The sequence below is a fragment of the Oncorhynchus mykiss genome, chromosome 26 (assembly GCF_013265735.2).
Source record: "Oncorhynchus mykiss isolate Arlee chromosome 26, USDA_OmykA_1.1, whole genome shotgun sequence".
In the NCBI taxonomy this organism is placed as follows: domain Eukaryota; kingdom Metazoa; phylum Chordata; class Actinopteri; order Salmoniformes; family Salmonidae; genus Oncorhynchus; species Oncorhynchus mykiss.
In genome coordinates this window covers 22,965,913-22,979,000 of record NC_048590.1, presented here as the reverse complement: position 1 = coordinate 22,979,000, position 13,088 = coordinate 22,965,913, and the positions used below count along the sequence as shown (strand labels likewise).

The 13,088-nt window shown below is 45.5% G+C and overlaps 1 protein-coding gene across 6 annotated transcripts in view; it reads right to left on the bottom strand.

Annotated features, from left to right (window-relative positions):
* LOC110506421 (ankyrin repeat domain-containing protein 11) overlaps positions 1 to 13,088 on the bottom strand; it is a 148,763-nt gene that overhangs the window by 33,433 nt on the left and 102,242 nt on the right. For all 6 annotated transcript variants that reach the window (XM_021586017.2, XM_021586016.2, XM_021586015.2 and 3 more), the window contains one exon: positions 2,030 to 2,175. In XM_021586017.2, the coding sequence (XP_021441692.2) occupies positions 2,030 to 2,116 (87 nt within the window). In that variant the 5' untranslated portion in view covers positions 2,117 to 2,175. The remainder of the gene's footprint in view (positions 1 to 2,029; positions 2,176 to 13,088) is intronic.

The following is a 13,088-nucleotide window of genomic DNA, read 5'->3' as shown; positions in this document are numbered from 1 at the left end:
GTTATAAGCAACCAGCTAGCTTCTTCTTGCTAGTGACGTTCGACCAGACCAGGTTACGTGTTGTGAAGCTAGCCACAATAAGGATCAGGCACAATAGTGGAATTTGCGGTTTGTCTTCAAAATAAAAGTAATTCTTTGAAAGTGATGCAGAAGGTTACAATTGGTGGAATCATGCCATATTTAGACTAGATAATGTTAAACAAGGTTGGAATGTGAAGCAATGCAATGGGGTATCAGTCTACTCGGAAACACCCACAGAACACAATTGTTTATAGAGTTTACGCAAATATTAGCATTGTAGCTCTTATCACAAGACTGTGACTGTGTGACATCACCTCCCCAGTCAGCCTATTGTGTATATTCACATTCATATTGCACTGTACAGCTTTACATAAGGATTGGGGATCAATGAAATGGGGTATCAGTCTACTCAATACCCAATATATTGTTTTTCTTCAGGCATAGTGTTCAATACATATAGGTTGACAATAAATGTGGCTCAATTCACAGTTGTTTTAGAGTCCCATAATAAGAGATACGACGCTAATGTTCTCTGGGTGTCACTGAGTAGACTGATACCCCATGTCATTGAGCCACAATCCATAGGTAAGACTGTACAGTGAAATAAGTAAGCCCCCAATGCAATTCTTAAGTCTAATACATCCAGTGTGATTTCAACACATTTGTCAAATTAACAAATTGTCTTTTGTTGATTTTATATAACAACGTTTCAACCTCGTTTAACATGATCTATTCAATTATGGCATAATTATACTATTTGTATTAATTTGCATCACTGTCAATGACATACTTTTATTTTGAGGTCTAACCGCAAAGTCCACTATTGTGGCTAATCCTTATTGTAGCTAGCTTCACATAGATGGGTCCGACCACCATTAATCAAATAAGAAATGTCTTTATTAATTATGGTTATTTTAAATGATGACCCCCATCAATATAGTTAGCTAGCTAACTATAGCTACTGAAACAGATTGTTTTGCTATATTTTAGGGGAAGAACATTGTTTGCATCCATGAGCTAGCTAGCTTTTTTTTAAATGACCAGCACTGTAGGTGTGCGAGACAACTTTACCAGCATCATAGCATACATATCGATTAATCTTTGTGACATATGAAATACGAGTGATAGTGTAATCAATGTGCAATAACTACGTGAAAAATGTATATTCAGGTCCTGACTGGTCAACACACTTATTTGACATGTCAAGTAGTGTTTTTTGACACGCAAAGACCCAAACAGCATTCCATAGTATGAGAAATCCTGATTGGAATGAAACGACTGAACAAATGAACAACGAAACAGCACAGAAACTAAAAGAAAGTAATAGGTTTTAATGATGTTTTACTGGTAATGGGGACAAACGTAAATGCCAATAAAATAACTTTTTGGTCAGTGTGGTGTGTGTGTGACTTTTATTTAACTAGGCAAGTCAGTTAAGAACAAATTCTTATTTACAATGACGGCCAAACCCGGACGACGCTGGGCCAATTGTGCGCCTCCTTATAGGACTCCCAATCATGGCCGGATGTGATACAGCCTGGATTCTAACCAGGGACTGTAGTGACGCCTCATGCACTGAGATGCAGTGCCTTAGACCGCTGCGTCCATGTGTGTGTGCTAACTATTTAACTGTACTAGAATACTTAAAAAGGCCGCTAAAATTGTAAATATCATTTTTTTTGCCAAGGAAAATATTGGATATTGGCCAAAAATGTCATATCAGTGCTTCACGAATTTGAAGTGTTCTCAACAAGTGTTTTCTTTCACTGTAGAAATGTTACCATAGCCCAACATTGGGACCTCAGTCATAAGAAATAATCAAAAAAAAAAGCGACAATGGGCTCTTAGCCAGTTGAATGCCAACTCCCATGGAGCTGTTTATTAAGTCCATAATGACTTTTTACTGTGTAATGAGGACATGACCCCTAGATGCAGGACTCAGCAGCTAGAGCAGTAAAGGTCTTGTGTATGTGTAGATTTGTGGTGTGTCAGTATGTGTTTCTCTTACCTTCTTCCCACTCTGCTTCTCCACCATGTCAGTGTTGAGTGGGAAGTCTTCCAGCTGGGGGGTTTTTGAACCCCCACCCTTGGGCATCGTTCAGCTATCGCCACGCCAAACCTCATTCACGCTTCCATCGCATCGTCATCGACCGTCTGCCAAAGGAGAGAGCGAGAGAGATAGAGGGGGAGATGGAAAGAGACACATTAGCACCTGGTCACTCGTCTCCACAGAAAACACATTTCCACACTGCCACACAATGCTCCCATTAGCAGTACATCAGGCTTCCCATTTTCAACAATTACACCTGCACTCTGGTTTCAAAGGTGAGGAAGTGTGCAGAATAATGCCCCTGCTCCAGACCCACTCTCTGCCCTGTAAGTTTAGGGTGTTTCATTGCCATCTCCATAGGGTGAGAGAGATAGTGGTCAATGTGGGTGAAAGACAGGCCTACGGAAGCGAGTCTAAGCACGTTTTTAAGTAGCTAATCCCTTATTCACACACAATACATTCCTAATTGAAACCAATGTCTTGATGTCAATAACATTAATCCCATCTCGATTACAATAAACATGGGGAGAATTATAGGTTTTCCTATTTTGTGCAATGCCAGCGAAACTGATTTTACTGTGGGACAGGAGGCACACATCTCTGCTTCATGACACCCGGTAACAGCTGAGGAATGTCTTCAGGGATATGGCACGTCTGGACAACAGCCCTACTGCCCTACCCAACATACATACTACACAGTGTCGGTGTGATGCAGGGAGTGGTGTGCTAGTGTAATGCAGGGAGTGGTGTGCTAGTGTAATGCAGGGAGTGGTGTGCTAGTGTAATGCAGGGAGTGGTGTGCTAGTGTAATGCAGGGAGTGGTGTGCTAGTGTGATGCAGAGAGTGGTGTGCTAATGTGATACAGGGAATGGTGTGCAAGCAGGGAATGGTGTGCAAGCAGGGAATGGTGTGCTTGCAGGGAGTGGTGTGCTAGTGTGATGCAGGGAATGGTGTGATAGCAGGGAGTGGTGTGCTAGCAGAGAGTGGTGTGCTAGTGTGATAGCAGGGAATGGTGTGCTTGCAGGGAGTGGTGTGCTAGTGTGATGCAGGGAATGGTGTGCTAGCAGGGAGTGGTGTGCTAGTATGATGCAGGGAATGGTGTGCTAGCAGGGAGGGGTGTGCTAGTGTGCTGCATGGAGTGGTGTGCAAGCAGGGAGTGGTGTGCTAATGTGATACAGGGAATTGTGTGCTAGCAGGGAGGGGTGTGCTAGTGTGCTGCATGGAATGGTGTGCTAGCAGGGAGTGGTGTGCTAATGTGATGCAGGGAGTGGTGTGCTAGTAGGGAGTGGTGTGCTAGTGTAATGCAGGGAGTGGTGTGCTAATGTTATGCAGGGAGGGGTGTGCTAGCAGGGAGTGGTGTGCTAATGTGATGCAGGGAGTGGTGTGCTAATGTGATGCAGGGAGTGGTGTGCTAATGTTATGCAGGGAGTGGTGTGCTAATGTTATGCAGGGAGTGGTGTGCTAATGTTATGCAGGGAGTGGTGTGCTAATGTTATGCAGGGAGTGGTGTGCTAATGTTATGCAGGGAGTGGTGTGCTAATGTTATGCAGGGAGTGGTGTGCTAATGTTATGCAGGGAGTGGTGTGCTAATGTTATGCAGGGAGTGGTGTGCTAATGTTATGCAGGGAGTGGTGTGCTAATGTTATGCAGGGAGTGGTGTGCTAATGTGATGCAGAGAGTGGTGTGCTAATGTTATGCAGGGAGTGGTGTGCTAATGTTATGCAGGGAGTGGTGTGCTAATGTTATGCAGGGAGTGGTGTGCTAATGTTATGCAGGGAGTGCTGTGCTAATGTTATGCAGGGAGTGCTGTGCTAATGTTATGCAGGGAGTGGTGTGCTAATGTTATACAGGGAGTGGTGTGCTAATGTTATGCAGGGAGTGGTGTGCTAGTGTTATGCAGGGAGTGGTGTGCTAGCAGGGAGTGGTGGGCTAGTGTTATGCAGGGAGTGGTGTGCTAGCAGGGAGTGGTGTGCTAGTGTTATGCAGGGAGTGGTGTGCTAGCAGGGAGTGGTGTGCTAATGTTATGCAGGGAGTGGTGTGCTAGTGTTATGCAGGGAGTGGTGTGCTAGTGTTATGCAGGGAGTGGTGTGCTAGTGTTATGCAGGGAGTGGTGTGCTAGCAGGGAGTGGTGTGCTAGTGTTATGCAGGGAGTGGTGTGCTAATGTTATGCAGGGAGTGGTGTGCTAATGTTATGCAGGGAGTGGTGTGCTAGTGTTATGCAGGGAGTGGTGTGCTAGTGTTATGCAGGGAGTGGTATGCTAATGTTATGCAGCGAGTGCTGTGCTAATGTTATGCAGGGAGTGGTGTGCTGGTGTTATGCAGGGAGTGGTGTGCTAGCAGGGAGTGGTGTTAATGTTCCCTCCTGCTGAATCTCCATGCAGCCATGCTACTAGATTATCCCTATTCTCTTTAGTATCCACTTCCCCGTCTGCATGTGGAGAGGTTGCTTCCGAGCGCCCATGAATAAATGATATGTAAAGAGTTTCTCAATATTTTTCTCCTCCATAATCCTTTTTTAAATGTTATTTTTAAAATGGTTTTAAACCAGAGTGTGTGCAGAGGGCTGGGCTGGAGCCGGTCCCTCCTCCTGCCATCCTCCCGCCCTCTCTCCACTACCCGGGAACGCTGCCTGGCACTCAGCTCTGCCCTGGCGCCATGGCCCTCCCTCTGCAGCTCTCCTGCTCAAAGACAGCTATTTATATCCCAGAGCTAGCGACGCACACCGACAGAGGAACATTGCTCCTCTCTCTTCCTGGCATATGGAAAGTGAGACGCAGCAAACCTCTGCTCTGCTCGGCTCTGCCTCCACCCCTCTTCTCTGGCCCCGTCCCCCAAAGCCTCACACACTCCAAGCTCACATTACGCAGCACAAAGTGGCAAAGGGGTCAACTACTATCAGAGACAAAGATTCTATGATACACACATTGTGCCGACCTAGTTTGAGCGATCTTGAACAATAAACTCCACACCCCCATCGTAAATGCACACATCGTGATTGAAACCAGCCTTTGATGTTAGTGGTGCGAAACAGTTTCATATTATATTGAGATAATCATTTAACCAAGTACAATTTCCCCTCTGCTATAACTTTGAGTGTCGTATGTTGGTGCCTGTATGCGCATTGGCAGGGTCAATGAGAACCGATTACGTTTTCCTATATGGTTTCCGCTGTGTCCCATATCAGTGACTGACTTAAACTTCAATAGTGTTCTATCTCTCCCTTTTTTACATGATGTAATAACTATCGTATATAATACCATAGGCCTATATTATTATAGACAACATCACTATCCAGATGCTGCGCTTCTTGACGTAATTGTGTTATCAGGTTGTCTTCAAGGATTCTGGGGTGGTTTTGGCACAGAGGTTAAATAAGTGTATTATGTTATTGAGTCCTCAGTCAGTTCCTCTATAGGGGTTTTTGGCAGGGAGACTTCAATGTATTATATGTGTGTTCTGAGCTTTCATCTCCTAGTGGTGAGAGGAACACACACACACACACACACACACAGAGAAACAGAACCCCAAGAGGAAACACAATAACATCCATTCCAAAACACAGGCCTCATTTCCTCCACCTTCCACCCCATTCAAAAGTTGTACAGCATCTGCTATCAGTGTGTGTGTGTGTGTGTGTTACACAGAGGGGCCGCTCTCCACAAGCCAGCAGCTCTAATTCATCACATATGAGTAAGTCTATGCACTGTAAGGTACAGTAGAGAGAAGTCGAGGCCCTGGTCCAATGCTGGATCCTGCAGCATCCGCTTCCCGCTCCTTTACACTGAAAACAACAAATCCTGGCTCCCTCTTCCAACCCCCCAAACACACACCATGTGTGCAGTCTGTCCACACTCCCCCAGGGGTCCCTTCCTGCCACTCTGTAAACAGGGTCAGCCACGGCTGTCAATCAATCAATCAAATTTATTTTATATAGCCCTTCGTACATCAGCTGATATCTCAAAGTGCTGTACAGAAACCCAGCCTAAAACCCCAAACAGCAAGCAATGCAGGTGAAGAAGCACGGTGGCTAGGAAAAACTCCCTAGAAAGGCCAAAACCTAGGAAGAAACCTAGAGAGGAACCAGGCTATGTGGGGTGGCCAGTCCTCTTCTGGCTGTGCCGGGTGGAGATTATAACAAAACATGGTCAAGATGTTCAAATGTCAGATTTCTTTTTCCAAAGCTGTATTGATGAAATATTGTACAGTTTTTGTCTTGCGTCAGCATCACCTACAAAAGTCATGAAATTACCTCACCGATTGAGTTTCACTTTGACATTGTTTTGTCTGGGAGGCTAGGTAAACAAAGCCCACGTCATCCTCACAGCACTGTTTACAGTGGAAAAGCAGCACACCGGGAGCCAAATTGCAAATGCTAAAGGCCTATTGGAGAGAACATTGATCTGCAATCATGGAACAGCACAATTTCGATAAGTGTGGTAAGTGTAAATTTGGCATTTTGCTTGCAATACCGTATTGGAAATGCCTTATCCGTCCAATTTCAACAGCATAAGCATGACGCACATGGCAGCCATGTTAAAAGGTCTATATAAACAGTCTTTGATGTGTGTTGTTTTGATGACAGCCCTTCCAGGCACCAATGTCACCTGACAGCAGTGATTGGTCATGTAACCACACACTTGAGCCATTAGACAAAGCATTGGCTTGCTAGCTAGCTGACTATTCTCAACTACGATTGGTGCTTGGAGCGGGTGGGTGGGTTCACACACAGGTTAGAGCTGTTTACTCTTAGCGTGAATCAGGCTATCCCAACAGAGGCAGAGCCTTGTGGGTTCATCGCACTGACCCAGTAGAAGAGTGAAGAATGTGGTCTTTAATGGGTTCCCAATGGGGACGTTTTTTCTGAGACTGACCCCTGGTCAGCAGAGCTGGAGGTTAGACTTTAGCGCTTTCTACTGCTTCAACACTACACAGAGCCCTCACCTCTTTCTCCTGCTTCAACACTACACTGAGCCCTCACCTCTTTCTCCTGCTTCAACACTACATAGAGCCCTCACCTCTTCTACTGCTTCAACACTACACAGAGCCCTCACCTCTTTCTCCTGCTTCAACACTACACAGAGCCCTCACCTCTTCTCCTGCTTCAACACTACACTGAGCCCTCACCTCTTCTCCTGCTTCAACACTACACAGAGCCCTCCTCTTCTCCTGCTTCAACACTACACAGAGCCCTCACCTCTTCTCTTGCTTCAACACTACACAGAGCCCTCACCTATTCTACTGCTTCAACACTACACAGAGCCCTCACCTCTTTCTCCTGCTTTAACACTACACAGAGCCCCCACCTCTTATACTGCTTCAATACTGAGAGCCCTCACCTCTTCTACTGCTTCAATACAGAGATCCCTTACCTCTTTCTCCTGCTTCAACACTACACAGAGCCCTCACCTCTTCTCCTGCTTCCGCACTACACAGAGCCCTCACTTCTTCTCCTGCTTCCGCACTACACAGAGCCCTCACCTCTTTCTCCTGCTTCAACACTACACAGAGCCCTCACCTCTTCTCCTGCTTCCGCACTACACAGAGCCCTCACTTCTTCTCCTGCTTCAACACTACACAGAGCCCTCACTTCTTCTCCTGCTTCTACACTACACTGAGCCCTCACCTCTTCTCCTGCTTCTACACTACACTGAGAGCCCTCACCTATTCTCCTGCTTCAACACTACACAGAGCCCTCACTTCTTCTCCTGCTTCTACACTACACTGAGAGCCCTCACCTCTTCTCCTGCTTCTACACTACACTGAGAGCCCTCACCTCTTCTCCTGCTTCAACACTACACAGAGCCCTCACCTCTTCTACTGCTTCAACACTACACTGAGAGCCCTCACCTCTTCTCCTGCTTCTACACTACACTGAGAGCCCTCACCTCTTCTCCTGCTTCAACACTACACTGAGCCCTCACCTCTTCTCCTGCTTCTACACTACACTGAGCCCTCACCTCTTCTCCTGCTTCTACACTACACTGAGAGCCCTCACCTCTTCTCCTGCTTCAACACTACACAGAGCCCTCACCTCTTCTACTGCTTCAACACTACACTGAGAGCCCTCACCTCTTCTCCTGCTTCAACACTACACAGAACCCTCACTTCTTCTCCTGCTTCAACACTACACTGAGAGCCCTCACCTCTTCTACTGCTTCAACACTACACTGAGCCCTCACCTCTTCTCCTGCTTCTACACTACACTGAGAGCCCTCACCTCTTCTCCTGCTTCAACACTACACTGAGAGCCCTCACCTCTTCTACTGCTTCAACACTACACAGAGCCCTCACCTCTTCTCCTGCTTCTACACTACACTGAGAGCCCTCGCCTCTTCTCCTGCTTCAACACTACACTGTGGCAGAAAATAGACCTTTCTTAACTGTGCTGCAGGGTTCTCCGCAAAGAATGTAAAAGGGGCGCTGTGCCACATTGTGGACCTGGCTGCGCCACTATGTAAAAACTATTATTTTTCTTTTAATTCATGAGTGGCTTGTCTTTCTGTGTGAGAAAGAAATATTCCAAACTGACTCTGGGAAAGTTGTGGGACGACATATCCCAAAATCATACCACTGTACATAGATTTTGTTTTCAAGCAATAAGGCTGATGCAACAGATCAGAACGTTGAACTTAAGAAGTTGATCAACTATTATTAAAGATATTGTCGCTGTGGACATGTTACTGTAGCTGCGTTCTGTGTCTGTAAAGGGTTGCAGAAGATATAACGCCATTGCCCGGCAATACACATGTAATAGGAGCATTATTCTGCATAAAAACGTGGCAGTTTAAATGTTAAGCAAAATGTTCAATTTGTCACATCCTCAGCTTTAATTGCATTTGTGGAAGTAGTAAAATAATTCCAGCATATGATAAAGTTATAAAATAATTCCAAAATCATTTCTATAACGCCTGCTACCAGAAGTTGTTCATCATTAGTGGACATGCATTATGCAATAACAACAAGGGGCATTTTCATAGACAGACTTGAAAGCCAGATCAGTGAATATTGCAAAAATCAGGTTAAACTGTTTTGATAAGGGGCCTCCCGTGTGGCGTGGTGGTCTAAGGCACTGCTAGCTGAGCCACGAGAGATTCTGTGTTCGAGTCCAGGCTCTGTCGTGGGCCGGCCGCGACTGGGAGACCCATGGTGCGGCGCACATTTGGCCCGGCGTCATCCAGGATATGGTTTGGCCGGCAGGGAAGTTCTTGTCCCATCGCACACTAGCGACTCCTGCGGCGGGCAGGGCGCAGCGCACGCTGACACGCTCGCCAGGCGTACATGGTTTCCTCCGACACATTGGTGCAGCTGGCTTCCGGGTTAAGCGGGCATTGCATCAAGAAGCAGTGCGGCTTGGATGGGTTGTGCTTGAGGACGCGCGGCTCTCGAACTTCACCTCTCAAAGTATTTTGATAAAATAATTAGTGGGTCATGCCCTACCCTAAAATCTCCAGGCCTGGTGACACACACTGCATTACTCTTGCCCTCATGGTCCCAGTTCTGTTGACCATTGAAACATTTAATTGCCAATATAATTCTAGGAAGAATGTGGAAAAGTGTACTAAAGCACTGTGTTTGCCATTTTATTTGTTATACTTTTAGGCTCTAGATTGCAGGAAATTGCAGTTTCTGGTGTTAAAAGATGCAAAAATCTCTGAGTCAAAACGGGACTCACCTCAATAATCAGTACCACCTTACTAAACAAATCCTGGTCTGGAATATCACAGTAAACATATTCCATGTTAATTACATAGTCTCATGGCTAACAGATGATTATGTCGCTGCAAAAAAAACATTTCATTCTGAGACAGCACTGTGTGTTGTTCCCAGGTATCTCCAATAGGATCCACAGGGTCTGTTGTGAAGGACTCCCTGTCCCCCCTCACTGTCCACTGACATGGTAGGACCCATTAGGACACACACTGCTAATAATCTCCAGTCTCCACTCGCAAGCAACTGCATCTGGCTTACAAACACATTTGCTGGACACGCTGCTTATGAACATGAAACAGTCTGGATACACAACTACCGTAATTCCATTGGGATAATAAAACAAACAAACAATCCCCTAAAATGATGGCCTTAGTAAACAGATAGAATCCTCTGGGAGCTTGTGTGCAGTGGTGGGGGTGAGTTCACTTTTTCCACTGCGTGGGCTGAGTCTCTCCATACATTTAACAGTATCATATCATCAGCTAGCACGAAAATACACAGAGAGAGAGAGAGCACATATCTACTAGTCCGCCATGAGCTGCAGGGACTATAGGTCCACACAGCGAAGTAAAGTTTTCAATGAAAATCACAGAAGTGGGCTGAGGAAGCAATCTTTCCCCATCGAAAGCAATTCAGCCAAGACTCTTATATAAACTGGATAATAGTTTGATTTGATATGATTTTTTTTACACATACACAGTTAAAGTCAGAAGTTTACATACACCTTAGCCAAATACATTTAAACTCAGTTTAACAATTCCTGACATTTAATCCTAGTAAAAATTCCCTGTCTTAGTTCAGTTAGGATCACCACTTCATTTTAAGAATGTGAAATGTCAGAATAATAGCAGAGAGAATGATTTATTTCAGCTTTTATTTCTTTCATCACATTCCCAGTGGGTCAGAAGTTTACATACAATCAATTAGTATTTGGTAGCATTGCCATTAAATTGTTTAACTTGGGTCAAACATTTTTGGGTAGCCTTCCACACGCTTCCCACAATAAATGTGGTGAATTTTGGCCCATTCCTCCTGACAGAGCTGGTGTAACTGAGTCAGGTTTGTGATGGCTACTCCAATACCCGGACTTGGTTGTCCTTAGGCTCTTTTGCCACAACTTTGGAAGTATGCTTGGGGTCATTGTCCATTTGGAAGACCCATTTGCGACCAAGCTTTAACTTGTGATAAGTGAATTATAAGTGAAATAATCTGTCTGTAAATAATTGTTGGAAAAATTACTTGTGTCATCATACACTAAGTAGACGTCCTAACCGACTTGCTAAAACTATAGTTTGTTAACAAGAACTGACTCCAACCTAAGTGTAGGTAAACTTCCGACATCAACTATACACACACACACACACACACTGCTCAAAAAAATAAAGGGAACACTAAAATAACACATCCTAGATCTGAATGAATGAAATATTCTTATTAAATATTTTTTCTTTACATAGTTGAATGTGCTGACAACAAAATCACACACAAATTATCAATGGAAATAAAATGTATCAACCCATGGAGGTCTGGATTTGGAGTCACAATCAAAATTAAAGTGGAAAACCACACTACAGGATGATCCAACTTTGATGTAATGTCCTTAAAACAAGTCAAAATGAGGCTCAGTAGTGTGTGTGGCCTCCACGTGCCTGTATGTCCTCCCTACAATGCCTGGGCATGCTCCTGATGAGGTGGCTGATGGTCTCCTGAGGGATCTCCTGCCAAACCTGGACTAAAGCATCCGCCAACTCCTGGACAGTCTGTGGTGCAACGTGGCGTTGGTGGATGGAGCGAGACATGATGTCCCAGATGTGCTCAATTGGATTCAGGTCTGGGGAACGGGCGGGCCAGTCCATAGCATCAATGCCTTCCTCTTGCAGGAACTGCTGACACACTCCAGCCACATGAGGTCTAGCATTATCTTGCATTAGGAGGAACCCAGGGCCAACCACACCAGCATATGGTCTCACAAGGGGTCTGAGGATCACATCTCGGTACCTAATGGCAGTCAGGCTACCTCTGGCGAGCACATGGAGGGCTGTGCGGCCCCCCAAAGAAATGCCACCCCACACCATGACTGACCCACCGCCAAACCAGTCATGCTGGAGGATGTTGAAGGCAGCAGAACGTTCTCCACGGCATCTCCAGACTCTGTCACGTCTGTCACGTGCTCAGTGTGAACCTGCTTTCATCTGTGAAGAGCACAGGGCGCCAGTGGCGAATTTGCCAATCTTGGTGTTCTCTGGCAAATGCCAAACGTCCTGCACGGTGATGGGCTGTAAGCACAACCCCTACCTGTGGACGTCGGGCCCTCATACCACCCTCATGGAGTCTGTTTCTGACAGTTTGAGCAGACACATGCACATTTGTGGCCTGATGGAGGTCATTTTGCAGGACTCTGGCAGTGCTCCTCCTTGCACAAAGGTGGAGGTAGCGGTCCTGCTGACCATCTCCTGATGTACTGGCCTGTCTTCTGGTAGCGCCTCTATGCTCTGGACACTACGCTGACAGACACAGCAAACCTTCTTGCAACACCTCGTATTGATGTGCCATCATGGATGAGCTGCACTACCTGAGCCACTTGTGTGGGTTGTAGACTCCGTCTCATGCTACCACTAGAGTGAAAGCACCGCCAGCATTCAAAAGTGACCAAAACATCAGCCAGGAAGCATAGGAACCGAGAAGTGGTCTGTGGTCACCACCTGCAGAACCACTCCTTTATTGGGGGTGTCTTGCTAATTGCCTATAATTTCCATCTGTTGTCTATTCAATTTGCACAACAGCATGTGACATTTATTGTCAATCACTGTTGCTTCCTGAGTGGACAGTTTGATTTTACAGAAGTGTGATTGACTTGGAGTTACAGTGCCTTGCGAAAGTATTCGGCCCCCTTGAACTTTGCGACCTTTTGCCACATTTCAGGCTTCAAACATAAAGATATAAAACTATTTTTTTGTGAAGAATCAACAACAAGTGGGACACAATCATGAAGTGGAACGACATTTATTGGATATTTCAAACTTTTTTAACAAATCAAAAACTGAAAAATTGGGCGTGCAAAATTATTCAGCCCCTTTACTTTCAGTGCAGCAAACTCTCTCCAGAAGTTCAGTGAGGATCTCTGAATGATCCAATGTTGACCTAAATGACTAATGATGATAAATACAATCCACCTGTGTGTAATCAAGTCTCCGTATAAATGCACCTGCACTGTGATAGTCTCAGAGGTCCGTTAAAAGCGCAGAGAGCATCATGAAGAACAAGGAACACACCAGGCAGGTCCGAGATACTGTTGTGAAGAAGTTTA